The sequence below is a fragment of the Perkinsus marinus genome (assembly GCF_000006405.1).
Source record: "Perkinsus marinus ATCC 50983 genomic scaffold scf_1104296955874, whole genome shotgun sequence".
Lineage (NCBI taxonomy): Eukaryota > Perkinsozoa > Perkinsida > Perkinsidae > Perkinsus > Perkinsus marinus.
In genome coordinates, this window is record NW_003207677.1 from 393,236 (window position 1) to 406,004 (window position 12,769).

The window sequence follows — 12,769 nt, forward strand, 5'->3', positions numbered from 1 at the left end:
CAACCCATCCTGCACGCGTGCTCAACGGGCTGATCTACGGCCTATGAATGTTGTTCATCGTGAATCCTCGAACATGTTCATGAATCAACAAGCAAGGGCTCAAGCTCATCAAATAGTGACCTCCGGTCAACTATGGTTGGCAGTTTACTCAGGTGGCAAATCCCATACAATCAAGTGATTTGAAGATATTTCTTAGTGGTGATAAGTTCGGGTTAGTCGTAATCTATGACTCGTTGATGAATCAACTGGCATCCCCGTGATGAAACATATCATTCTCCACGGTTCGTCAGATCAAGAGGCCAGTCACGGTATGTGGGCCTGAGGATTCCTCAGTGAGGAACATTCATGGTCGCGAGACAGCAGAGCTGTTGTTGTGGTCTTGTTAGACTTCCTGAATCTACCAAAAGATACATCAGATCGCATCTACAACGAGGAGGTCCTGTTGGAGATAGAGCGGTGACGCAAATTTGAGTATCTACACAACGGTTATGGAAATCGAGTCCTCAGCGGAAGCGGCTCTTGCGACCCTGAGCGCGGCTTCAGTGCTCTGCAGCCTAGCATTCGCCCCCAGACTAGGAACAGCCTGCCGGGTGACAACCCTGACGCCGCTCTGTCGTTGTCTATTAACACACCTGTTGCTTGCGAGGAAACCTGTTGCGTAAGTTTGCTCAACAACCACCAAGGGAAAGAGGGCGGAATACCAATTGCAAGTTCCTCGGCTGAGGAGGTTTTGTGTACGACGATGCAGTGCATCGTCGGGTGCACGGATGCACCGGATGCACTCTTCCGGGGAACGATGACGAGGAGCACGAGTATAATCTCATGCTTCAGTTGGTATATCTCATTATGGAGGAAAGTGATGACGATTGGGCGACTTGTTTGTAGGCTAGAGATGATAAGGCGGCACCAGGTGAGACGGCTAGAAAACGGGCAGTGGAGACTTCTCCCTAATGGTGACTCTTAGTTATCTGAACGGTAAATTCTATAACTTTTCCGCTCCATGAGTTTCAAGTCTTAAAGGCCTCTTGCTGTCAATGATGAATGCGGTTCACGCACTCTAACGTTCTGTACAACGTACATAACACAATCGGAACCCAACGACAGCATTTTCCTTACTTCTCGTTAGACCAACACCGTGTTGGTCTAACGAGAAGTAAGCTACCGTGTTGGCAACACGGTAGATTTTCCATTTCAAACTCCATCAAAAAGTAAAGTATTTGTAGCCCGCGAAGTCGAAGCCCCTCATAAGGAATGCATTATCAACGATACTCGCTCGCCACGAGCTAGCGGCTCATGTTAGCAAAGACGCACGAAGTGATCCGGGCGGAGGAGGAACTGAACACCCCATGCACAAAAACCCTCCCAGTATTCTAATTCAACTGCAGGCGGCACCGATTCGATCATCATGAAACTAACTTAGTTCTAACAACACAGCAGCAGTATCGCCAATTTTCGATAGTTCAGGCCGAAATCGAACCGTACGAAAGCAAGCAACGTCATCATCATCGACCTTCAATTCACTGGCAGGTTATTCACCTTCTTAACGACTGCAACCTAAAGATAGCAACGACATGCGGAAAGCGCTACGCGACCCAATCTTACCGCTTTCGACCAATCTGTCCAATTGGCAATCTTGAAATACACGTCGGGTTTAAGACTAATCCCCTTCTTCGTAGCGTTGCCCCTGAGATCAGCAATCGCTCCCCTCACGAGGAACACACAATTCCTTACTTGAAGTATGAGCGGATGTCAACTAAGTACATGCCCTTGAACGAATATCTGACATGGAGCAATTACTTCCCCATGGCCAGCGAGAAATGATGATGATGACGTAGTATTACACCTTCAACTTCAAGCCCTTATCGATTTCCATGATAATAGCACCGTCGGGGTCGATGAAAGTGGAATCATTTCGAAGCACTCCCGTAAGGACCGGCGACTTAGCTCGGCCACCCTCATCCAGCCATCTGAGACATATCATTTCGCTACAAACCACTTATGCCCGACAAAGGGAAGCTCCACCTTATAACTATTCGGAGATTCTTCCCGCACGCGATTACTATCAGAAATAATTTCTCTACTATTGTTGCTCCTGGTTGATCTCATAGTTCACCCAACAACGTCTACTTAGTCGCGGTGTCGACGATGGATATTAGCAAAAATTGACTGACCACACCTAGAGCATGCGTGCTATAGCTAATGACGAATATTGGAGAACTGCAAGATAAGAACACAAGTTCTACTTCGCTCAGCAAAAGACAAAGTGGAATCCACGAAGTGAATACATATTTCTCTGAATGTAAGAACCACAGCGGAGTGCCTCCCAAAACTGACTTTAGAGCGGCTGTCACCATCTCCTGCCGTGCCATTGTTTTCTCGTACTTCTCAACGTTGAGGAAGACACCTTTCTGTGTGGGCTTGCGACCTTCATCAAAATACCTGTCAATTACAGAAAATTGCTGCTGTGAGAGTTGCATAAAAATCTACTACTTCCTTATATCCATAAACACCATGCCCTTCCATAACTTAGCCTTAACCTTCACGTCATCCGTCACGCGCCACACAAACTCCTTCTGATCACCCTCGCCAGTTGCAGCCACGTACCTATTCAACGTCAAAATTCACCTACGTCCCACTCTGGTCGAACTCCAAGTTTGAAACTCATCTGCTGATCGGAAACTGTGCGTACACATACGTACACATAGACGCACGCGTACGGACCTACGCCCGCACAAAATAAGACAATGCTCCCCGACCCACATCGCCTTTTCCGACTCCTCCCCTGGCTGCACCACTTCTACAGCTGATGATGGTCGAGCCTTCTTCTTGGCTGGAGTAGGGGTCTCCTCAGACTCAGAGGAATCAGAATCCGAGTCAGACGATGATGATGATGACGACGATTCATCACTTGATGATGATGATGATGACGAGGAGGAGGCATCTAAACCGAATAACGCATCCCTACAGTGCGAACCGAACAGTTATGCATATCTAGATTTCCGAGATGGCTTTCTCTAATTCGGGAATACGACTATAGACTACGAAACGCTCCTAAACCGGTGATGTCCACAGATTTACCTTGTTAGCCTGCTGACTTTCGAACTCTCGAAAATTGAAGGTGTTGAAAATATTACTTTGCATAACAGTTTGGTTCACATGGTAAACTTCACGTTGACCATATACGAAACAGATAATTCGGGAAACAACAAGGCATTCAAATCAATGTCGCCCTCGAGGCAAACTCCCAAGGTGTGCCCCCTTTCAGCGGCTATACGGAAGGACACGGACCCGTCTTACCTTCTTCCTCTGCTCTCTTCCGTTTCACGGGCTTCACCGGCTTTGTCGGAGGTTCCACTGCTGTGGTCTCATCATCATCCGGAAATATGTTGTCCATATCGACAGGCGTGGGAATCGAACCAGGGTCGAGAGTACGTTAGCAGAGGCTGGTGGGCACACACCACGCAGTCGAACAATCAAACTATCCATCACACCAAGCCGACCTTCCCTCGAACGCCGATACCATACCAGTCAATGAGAAAATATATAATTCAGCCATATAATGTACAGCAGTAGATGCAATGCAGAGTTATCGCCTCCTCACAAGAACTCATCCGGTCCACTCCTCGTCATCACTATTATGTTTCTTCCTACCATACGAATGGCGCCCACTACTCTGCGGACGCTTATTCTCTGCGCTCTCATCCTCGGACTCCGAATCGCTACTACTGCTGCTCGCCTCACTCTCGCTTTCCGACGATTCGTCATCTAATCACACAAGCATAACCGTCAGCATACCCCAACAAGTGCCTCACTAATCCTTCGACTCCTTCTAGATGCTTCTCTAGGTGGTTGGTGACGTACAGGGGCCTGCTGTCGAGGCTCTCCCCTCAAGGCCACCTCAGCCTGCTGCTGTAGCATAGCCATCGCCGCAGCCGAGCCCATCTGCTGTAGTTGAGCAACTAGAGCCGCCCTTGGCCCAGGCGTGGTCGAGGCTGGAGTTGCCGCGGGCTGAGGCTGCAGAACCTTGCATAGAACCATTCTATCTGGATCTATTTAATGGATAATATTATCATCATATGGTATACAATCTTAATAATAATATATAGGGCATATACTAATAATAATCTCTATTGATAGAATAACAATGCATTAGATATAAACGATATTCGATAGACGACTATATATAATACAACTAGCCCATATGTTAGCACTACCCTTGTTAATATAACCCCAGTAAGCTCTCTCGGAATCCAGCTCATACTCTCTCTACATTCCTTAGCATACCGCATCCACGCCGCTGACGAGTTCGCGACCCACTGTATAACTACGACCAGAAGCCTTCCCTCTTTCAAGCAAAGGCACGATGAGCAGCCTACCAGCCGCTTGACTGAACTTCCCCGTCCCGTCATTGCATGCTACCATCAGTGCTTGTGGTGGTCTCCTAAGGAAACGCGACGTCAACTACGACGACCAACCTCATCCACAACTACCCCGCCGACTGGGGCCGTTTATCGTTAGGGCTTCGAGCAAAAGCAGGGTGGACGATCACTGCACCCGGACTCCCACTAGCATCACCAAAAACAAGGCACGAGAGGTTACGTTCGAGATCCTAAGGGGAGTGCCTACATACGAGACCCAGCCATAAGGTGACTTACCGTTAGAGGCGCCCACGTTGCAGCATAACAGAATGTCTGGCAAAAAGTCTTGGCGTTAGGTATGAGGATGAACCTCTCGTCAAAAGTGGAATCAGCTGTGTTATTCAGGAGCACGGACATTGATCCAGCCTAGGTTTGGGGTAGGGATGATGGACTCAAATGAGGAGGAGGATGCCATCTTACATTATCCCGGTTCATGAATCGCGGACAGAAAAGGTTGCCATCTGCAGTAGTCAGATACTCCGCAAATCGTTCAGCATACTCTTTCTCCCACTAAGAGAACATTCCAATTACTCAAGTGGTTAGGAGCCTCCTTTCCATCGCCACCGACCCACGTTCAACACCCACACTCGTTATTTTTTTACCTTCATTCCCTGTGACTTCAAGTAAGCAAGTACATCATTCAAAGCTGCCCGAGTGGTCACATCCAAATCATCACTGACCACCGATGCCTCCGCGCCCGATGGTGTGCTTCGCTCCGCCTCTTTTTTCTCCCCACTGCCATCTTTCTCCTCTGCATCCGTCATCTCCACATCGTCCTTCTTCTCCTCTCCCTCCTCCACCTTCCCCTCCACTGCTGCATGCTCTGCAGTGGCGCCACCCTCAGCAAGGCCGGTCGACGCCTTACTATCAGCAGCATCCACAGACGCCTTCTTGCTTCCCTCTGATGCCATACTGAAATCGATAAGGTTCCACTGCACAGTCGTCCTTTCCCATGGTTGAGAATACTCACCTGATCAGGCAAGCTGCCACTTGCTCCCTCTTGCTGAAGAAGTCAGCTAAGAGCCACGTGCCGATCAGTCGCTGGCCGAGGTTCAGCAATGGGATGCTCAGCCCACGCTTGGTGAGAACTGTCAAAGCCATGAACCTGAAGAGAAAAAATGGCATAGCCAGGATTCGAACCCTCGACCTATCGTCCTAACTTGCGCTCTCACCTGTGCAGTTGGTCACAGTCGAGGGTCTCTGCAGTGGCCTCTGCAATGTCAGCACAGCCAGATATCTTCTGTGCAATCGTAGAGCTCCCACTGGCACCTCCCGATTGCCGTGGCACGCCTTGACTTTGTTGCTGTCCATTAGCGACATTCTGCTGGTGTTGTTGACCAGTAGCCATCCTGATCAAATACGCCGTGCCGTGTCCATTCTAATCCTCGAGGAGTGGTATGAATATAATAAACACACAGAAGAGAAAGACCTACCGCTGTTGTTGTAGCTGCCGCAGCTGTGCCAGCCTAAGCGCCTCACTGGTCCTATCAACCTAACATTTATCAAGCCGTTACGGTCAAGCCGAACGCAGTAGCTCCGATCACTTGTGTTGCCGCTTGATCTACACGTGTGGGAGCATACGCCTCCTCTGGCACCTTCGCGCCGGCCTTTGCAGCAATCTACAGCGGAGCGATGTTTCCGCATCAATTAGCCGCTGCACTTACTGCTAGCACATCCGAACAATACTCCTCGAACTTCTCCCTGTCCCTGATGAATAATCCACTTGAAAACTCCGACCAGGCCGAGAGGAACTGCATGCCAAAGGCCGCGTTCGGTGGCGGTTGAGTGGGTGCTGCTGACACCGACTGCGATGAACCTAACTCGACTTGCAGACACCCTCCTAGCGCCTAGACTAACCTGGCACTGCGGCGCCTTGACCATTGGCCGGAGGTGACGACCCCGTCGAGGCAGGGGTCTGATTCATAAGACTAAGCACTAAGAGAAGTAAGCGCTGTTATAACACAAGCCACTGATGTGCTCTCACGCTTCCTCATCGATCACGGGTGAGTAATAATCAGGAACATCCACTACACGATCGCCGACAGCGGCTATGGATGATAGCAGAGGCAATGGAAGGTCAGTAACAACATCAGTATTAAGACAAGCAATGATAATAAGAGTAACAAGTAGTAGCAGGAGGACTCAGGCAAGCGAATAGTGATATTCCTAATGTTTGATACCGGTGATAACTTCGATAGGAACCAGTACTCATCATCGGTAGAGCTGACTGCAGCAGCAGACGACAACGACGACGGGCAATAACAATAACAGAATTGATGAGGAAGTATAATGAGTTCATCACGATACTGCTATGATGATTTCTAGAGAGGAGGGGGGGACTAGACAGAAATACAACACAATTACGTTGAGCCAGTAGTAAGAGGTGAAGGGGCTCTGGTGAATACATAGGCTACTAGTACTACGAAGAAGAAGCAGGCTAAGCCACTATATGACTACTACAATCGAACTATCCATAACACCATGGTGACACTACTATAGTATAAGAAGAAGGGTGTCACCGGGTAGAGAACACACCGAGACTACCAACACCGACAGAGGCAAGCGGGGGAGATATGCGAGCCACATAGAACTGATATGATGATAATGATGGCAGTGTCGGTGAAGAAAGCAATAATAACCTCCTTGACGGTGGCGAGTAGTAAACTGATCACTTGCTATTCATAGCTTCAACCCTGCTGCAACAAGAGTCAATGTAGACTCAAGCGGGGATTAGCGTTGATAGATGGATGAAGGGATAAGACTGACGCTCCTACTTTTTAATAGGAGGACTACACCAGACACTATATGAAGAGCTTGGAGGCAGCATCAGTCAGCAACAACAGCTTCCTCTTCAGAGGTGATATCATCTAGTTGAGCATGGCCAGCACAGGAGTCCCGTCGTCCCTGCTCTCGGTCCTCGACTTCCTTCATACGCTGCAAGTTCGTCTCCATCACTTCAACTCTATCATGCAGACCGTCCAGTATACCATCAAGAGTATTCCACAGGGGACTCACGACGAAGTTGATGAACCCCACTTGCAGTTTAGCAAGCTCCACAGCGTCATCCGGGCGATGGGCCATAAACGGCGCGAAGGGAAGCCCCTCGAGCCTCTCAGCTTCCGCCTGGTGATAGTACTCGCTCACAACACGATAGCTCCACTCGTAGTACTCATCATAGGGCATAAGAGGGTTTGATATATCCGCAGCATGAACAATCCCCTTCAGCAGCGTCGGCCTAGTCTCAGCCAAAGCCCCATCGACCCACTCTCCTGCTGCCCTCTTAGAACCGTCATTGCGGTCTAAGAGTAACTCCTGTAGTTTAATAGTAATATCAAAGTGAGCCTTCATGTCCGTCGCCAGAATCACCGAGATCACCGTCTGTCGGAAAACCTCATAGTCGCTGGGCTCGCCAGTCTCATCAGCTGCTGCTGCTGCTGGCCAAGTTGCAGTAAAGTCAACAGCGCCACCCAGTAGGAGCTCAAAGGCTCGAGCAGCATGCATATTCTCCAACACAGCACTGTCGTTGTAGCGAACAGCCAGGTGCTTCCTACCCTTGATGAAGTAATCATTGTTGAAGCCCGGATGGTTAACATCGTGACATAGTGCAGCGATAAGCAGACTGAACTCCTCTAGGGGCGTACAGATGACGTCCCGAGGCCCCCCTGCAGGGCCGCCCGGGCGCACTGAGCACCCCGCATTGAACATGACGTAACCCACACAGCTCATAACCTGATAGGCGTGGTAGAAGTTGTGGTAAGGATTATCCGCATGATAATCGTTGGCGATGAGATTGATGAACCCCCAAAGCCTCGATGCTTCCACCAGTTTACCCTCCCCCACGAAACTCCACCTGTCGAATACACTGTAAGCTCGCCGGACCAGCTCAGAGCGGTCCAAGGTGAAGAGCTTGGTGTTCCAGCTGAGCAAATCTGGCAGCTCTAAAGCCTCCATTACGGGTACTTCCAACATCTTAGCAGTAAGCCTCGCTTCGTGGTAAGCCACCGAGTCACTGGCTCTTCTCGAGGCGCCGCTGATCGACCCTCTACCACTGCTGGTGCTGCTGCTGCCTCTGCCGCCTCCCATGCCAGGCCGCATCCACTGCTGAACGAACGCGTGCACACTGGGGTTCTCCTTCTCCAACTGTCTGGACACCCGTCGCAGTACAATGCTCCTTATAGCAGTACTAGTAAGGTCGTGGCTCAAACGATGGGACACATGCCTGGAGATGGCCAACTGTGGTGGTGGAGCTGGAGGGACCTGGTCCTCCTCCTCCTCGTCGTCATCATCATGATGCATGAACTCATCAGCCTGGTGGCAACTGTTAGCATAATCATTGTCTTCAACTGCACCATACCGCTCCGATGGGAGATTAGCTCGAATGTAGTCACACATGAACTGAGCAGGATCCCGAGGGGTGTGAGCTCCCAACTCAATGAGCATCATAGTAAGCAAGTTCTCGAGGTCATAACGCCTAAAGTAGGCCAACACATCTTCTGCACACACCTTCTGGCCCGTTCGGCTCTCCTCAGCCGCAGCCACAGCACAGGCAGCAACGACATCAGCTGTCGAGGGTGCCTCAGCTGAGGACATGGCCATGGACTCCGACCTCGGCGACTGGATAAACGGGGAAATAGTAGGAACGTCCGAAGAATCTTCCACTTCATCACTCAGTGTAGAGGCTGCCACTCCCACTCGGCGATCATAGTCGTCGGGACTTTTCGTAGTCGGTCTTAGGCTCATTGGATAGTAGACTTATGTTTCTGTACAGAATTGTAACCAACTTGAAAGGAAAACATTGAGGACCCTCTCACTAACGCAGTCGGATCGTCAGGAGAAACTCGGAAAACGACGACGAATGATGATGACAACGCTCCGCTATGATAAATACATTTCCATCAAAACAAACTACTCTTATCGCTTCTGTTCTGCCACCGCATGAGCCGGAGCGACAGGAGAGCTAACAAGACACGCGAGCCATACCACACTTCCGCCAAATCGCATATGCTACTACCTCCCTTGCTGCTGCACTTTGGCATCCGTAGCACTCGTAGCTGTGCCGTAATAGTAGTAGCTCCCACTGGCCTCCGACGGCCACTGCTGTTGTTGAGGCATCGACTGACTGCCGTAATGGCCATAGGGAGCCGACTGCGATGAGATGACACTAGAAGTGGTAGCAGCTGGAACACCTGGGACCACAGTAGTCGAGGAGGAGGAGAAAGAGGAGACTGCACTAGATGTTTGCGGGGCCACGGGAGAGCCCTGTATAACAGTAGCCTGTTGGCTGCTACCGGGACGGACCGATGAGACCGATGCAGCTACCACAGGGACTGGGTACTGTTGCTGCTGCTGCTGTTGCTGCTGTAGATCAGTCTGTGCTCCAGGGACCATATACGATGATCCCATCACATGTTGCGAGCCTATAGGTGATGGAGTCACCTGTTGTGGCGGTATACTGGTGATGAAATGCTCTTGTGCTGGTGCGTGTTGTACCGACATAGGAGAAGGCTGCTGCTGCTGTGGGGCATCGTGTGCGGATATAGGAGAGGACTGGTGGTCTACTGCTTCCCCTTGTACAGTCGTAGGGTACTGCTGCTGTTGGTGCTGCGGTACTCCCTGTACAGTGGTGGGGTACTGCTGCTGTTGGTGCTGCGGTACTCCCTGTACAGTTGTAGGGTACTGCTGCTGTTGGTGCTGCGGTACTCCCTGTACAGTGGTGGGGTACTGCTGCTGTTGGTGCTGCGGTACTCCCTGTACAGTTGTAGGGTACTGCTGCTGTTGGTGCTGCGGTACTCCCTGTACAGTTGTAGGGTACTGCTGCTGTTGGTGCTGCGGTACTCCCTGTACAGTGGTGGTGTACTGCTGCTGTTGCTGCTGCTGCTGTGGTACTCCCTGTACAGTTGTAGGGTACTGCTGCTGCTGTTGTTGTCCTTGCACAGGTACTGGAGGTTGTTGCTGTTGTTGGTGATAATAATCATAATAGTACTGCTGTTGCGGCCCTGTCGACCAAGCCTGTTGAGTAGTACCCTGCACTCCCAAAGCTGGAGGGATATACCCTTGTGGGAGTGTCTGATCTCCCCCGGCTGGTGTGAGTGCATCAAAGGCCTCGAATGCACTGCCAGCAGTAGTCTGCTGGCCTCCCCCAGGCGTGGTCCCCATCGCGAAAGGATTCACATTATCACCATTGCCATCTGCCTGCCGACCCCCATGGGCCTCGTTGCTCCCATACTGTGCAGCAGCCATCCCAGCCACCGCTACACCAGCAGCAGCTGGTCCCCACACGACAGGGCTGTCGAAAGATATCATGTCCGGCGGGGCCGCCGAGGCTTGCTGTGGTCCACCAGTGGAGAGGTCGTCGGGAAAGGTCGGCATTTGAGTACTATAAAACGCGTTCTCAGCGGCATCCATCTGCTGCTTGTAGTCGTTACGGTGGCCTATACGAGATGCCAGATCGGTAGGAGGCGGAACTTGAGGATTCTCATCCTCGCTCTGAAAAAGTGTTCCTCGGTCGAACCTATTCTGTATCCAACCAACTTGAACCTACAGATTCCTCCTCTTCCGAAGAGCTATCATCCTCTCCATCTTGCGCTCGAAGCAATGCCACTTGTTTCTGCATCTCTCGATACCTATCCAGACACTCTCATGCATCATTTCAGGATGAGTTCCAGGAAGTGTGGTACGAGTCTTACTCATCGTCATCCGTCTCATTGGCTTGTCTCTTCTCAGCCATTCGTCTCTCATAGTACCTATACACCCGTGCTAACTCCACAGCACTACCCTAGGTCTGCTACTGTCTGAGCCGGATAGCCTGCTCCCGCTTTCCTCGAGCCGTGTAGGCGTAGAACGGCACTGTATCAATGAGCAAATCCCATCTGTCTGGATATCTCGATGGGACTACTTTGAAATAATGCCCTTGGAATTTGAAAGCGTAACTGCATGGCAGTTGTTAGTAATGGTTATTGACAGAAGGCTCAGAGGCTACTACCTGAACTTGCCCGACTTTTGAACTTGCATGGTCTGTTCGTAACCATTCAAAACGACACGGTATTTATCACTGCGCCACGAGACGAAGAGATTCACTAGGTAGCTCTGAACGGAGTTCGCTTACTACTACTACTACTACTACTACTACTACTATTACTACTGCTACTACTACTACTACTACTATTACTACTGCTACTACTACTACTACTACTACTACTACTACTACCTGTCCGCCTATTTCGAATCGCCAAGTGTACCTGTATAACGGGCGTAGAGGTGACTGTTGGTAATGAGTACAGTAGTACTTGGTCTTTGAGCTGGATATGACCGATCCTACATCCTCGGTCTCGTAGGAGATCGCTGTTATCTCATCGTCAGCAGGAGGGGCGGTAGTTGGCGAAGACATCAGCTCTTAAACAATAACAAAATTACAACTTGACCCTAGGGAGTTTGCTGTCAGGATGAGACTTTTGAGGCACTCCAACACGACACAAGCGGATAGATAATTTCATGGCGCGCGTTCGGAGATACAGGTGGGCATTGCCAAGCAGACAGTGGAATCCACTGTAATACTGAGTGGAGGCTTACGAACCTTTTTCCTCTGTATCTTCCTCAGTCTTCCCCTTCCCCTCCTAAACGTCTTCTCCCATCAGCCTAGTCCGACCGGTCTCAGTTAAACTAAGAGAAACCGTCCTGTTGCAGCCGCATCCTGGGCATAATTTAATGCTTTACCCTCCGGAAACTGCGTTGTTTTGTTTCCCAGCCTGATCATGTCAGTTATCATAAAATGACGATCGCGCTCGCCATTCTAATCGATATTGAAACTTTCCAACTATTCCTTATTCTGGTTGTCAATATGAGACGTTGCCCTTGCATATTTGGTTTTTTTGTCCCGAATGGGCACCGAGATTCTGATAAGTACTCACAGCAGCGCGGCTGAATGCTTGCAGTCGATAAAATCGCTCTAAGATCCTCCTTAATGCGCTGCTTGTCGTTGCCTTACTATTGGCTGATGAAGGTAACGGGGTTGGGCAGTCGATGGATGGCAGCCTACGGTCTAAAGTTGTTCGTACAGCATCGTTTAGCATCAGCAATGCCCTCGAGGAGTCATAGTATGGGCTCCTCGAGTGCCTGTCTCCTAGGCATCAACAACGAAGTATTGTTTACCCTGCCGATGGTACTAGTACTGTGTTTAGTGGCAGTCCCATCCTTTAGACCCATCAGGGGTGGTGGTGGTGGTCTCCTATGGGTTCGAACTGTGGCAGTCGATTGTTGACTAATATCACCATTATTAGTATTTTCATGAATGCTAATTGGATACACCTGTCTCCATGTAGCCTGCGTGCCTCTTATAGTCGATGCTAATGGTA

General features: G+C 50.1%; 4 protein-coding genes across 4 annotated transcripts in view; all 4 read right to left on the reverse strand.

Moving 5' to 3' along the window:
- The window catches only part of Pmar_PMAR020499 (hypothetical protein), a gene marked incomplete at both ends in the record, with an annotated part of 6,112 nt that extends 2,718 nt beyond the window's left edge, over positions 1 to 3,394 (reverse strand). Inside the window, 9 exons of the mRNA XM_002775472.1 lie at positions 5 to 41; positions 1,537 to 1,554; positions 1,603 to 1,684; positions 1,732 to 1,779; positions 1,842 to 1,967; positions 2,335 to 2,439; positions 2,491 to 2,604; positions 2,761 to 2,941; positions 3,298 to 3,394. Coding sequence (XP_002775518.1) covers positions 5 to 41; positions 1,537 to 1,554; positions 1,603 to 1,684; positions 1,732 to 1,779; positions 1,842 to 1,967; positions 2,335 to 2,439; positions 2,491 to 2,604; positions 2,761 to 2,941; positions 3,298 to 3,394 — 808 coding nt within the window. The remainder of the gene's footprint in view (positions 1 to 4; positions 42 to 1,536; positions 1,555 to 1,602; positions 1,685 to 1,731; positions 1,780 to 1,841; positions 1,968 to 2,334; positions 2,440 to 2,490; positions 2,605 to 2,760; positions 2,942 to 3,297) is intronic.
- Positions 3,395 to 3,529: 135 nt separating this feature from the next.
- On the reverse strand, positions 3,530 to 6,353 carry Pmar_PMAR020500 (hypothetical protein). Its single transcript, XM_002775473.1, has 14 exons — positions 6,276 to 6,353; positions 6,083 to 6,234; positions 5,963 to 6,037; positions 5,852 to 5,910; positions 5,591 to 5,767; positions 5,389 to 5,523; positions 5,021 to 5,330; positions 4,839 to 4,928; positions 4,656 to 4,784; positions 4,491 to 4,609; positions 4,377 to 4,441; positions 4,215 to 4,324; positions 3,813 to 4,023; positions 3,530 to 3,765 (listed from the first exon to the last, which is right to left on the reverse strand). Exons 1-14 carry the CDS (start codon positions 6,340 to 6,342, stop codon positions 3,608 to 3,610), a joined length of 1,857 nt encoding a protein of 618 aa, XP_002775519.1. The 5' UTR covers positions 6,343 to 6,353; the 3' UTR covers positions 3,530 to 3,607.
- A 66-nt stretch (positions 6,354 to 6,419) lies between these two features.
- Positions 6,420 to 9,203, reverse strand: Pmar_PMAR020501 (cyclic nucleotide phosphodiesterase, putative). The gene has a single exon (XM_002775474.1). It carries the CDS (start codon positions 9,156 to 9,158, stop codon positions 7,245 to 7,247), a length of 1,914 nt encoding a protein of 637 aa, XP_002775520.1. The 5' UTR covers positions 9,159 to 9,203; the 3' UTR covers positions 6,420 to 7,244.
- Positions 9,204 to 9,284: 81 nt separating this feature from the next.
- On the reverse strand, positions 9,285 to 11,819 carry Pmar_PMAR020502 (hypothetical protein). The gene is made up of 7 exons (XM_002775475.1): positions 11,705 to 11,819; positions 11,401 to 11,656; positions 11,207 to 11,347; positions 11,105 to 11,161; positions 10,960 to 11,041; positions 9,430 to 10,904; positions 9,285 to 9,375 (listed from the first exon to the last, which is right to left on the reverse strand). The coding sequence occupies exons 2-7, from the start codon at positions 11,427 to 11,429 to the stop codon at positions 9,330 to 9,332; spliced, it is 1,830 nt and encodes a 609-aa protein (XP_002775521.1). The 5' UTR covers positions 11,430 to 11,656; positions 11,705 to 11,819; the 3' UTR covers positions 9,285 to 9,329.
- Between the last annotated feature and the right edge of the window lie 950 nt (positions 11,820 to 12,769).

Coding starts and splice junctions, on each gene's coding strand:
- Pmar_PMAR020500 (XM_002775473.1), bottom strand. CDS start 6,342: ATGAATCAGACCCCTGCCTCGACGGGGTCGTCACCTCCGGCCAATGGT. Junction 6,235..6,275: donor TCAAGGCGCCGCAGTGCCAG/GTTAGTCTAGGC, acceptor AAGTCGAGTTAG/GTTCATCGCAGTCGGTGTCA. Junction 4,024..4,214: donor CTGGGGTTATATTAACAAGG/GTAGTGCTAACA, acceptor GTTCTATGCAAG/GTTCTGCAGCCTCAGCCCGC.
- Pmar_PMAR020501 (XM_002775474.1), bottom strand. CDS start 9,158: ATGAGCCTAAGACCGACTACGAAAAGTCCCGACGACTATGATCGCCGA.
- Pmar_PMAR020502 (XM_002775475.1), bottom strand. CDS start 11,429: ATGCAAGTTCAAAAGTCGGGCAAGTTCAG. Junction 11,348..11,400: donor CAAAAGTCGGGCAAGTTCAG/GTAGTAGCCTCT, acceptor ACTGCCATGCAG/TTACGCTTTCAAATTCCAAG. Junction 11,162..11,206: donor CAGGCTATCCGGCTCAGACA/GTAGCAGACCTA, acceptor ACGGGTGTATAG/GTACTATGAGAGACGAATGG.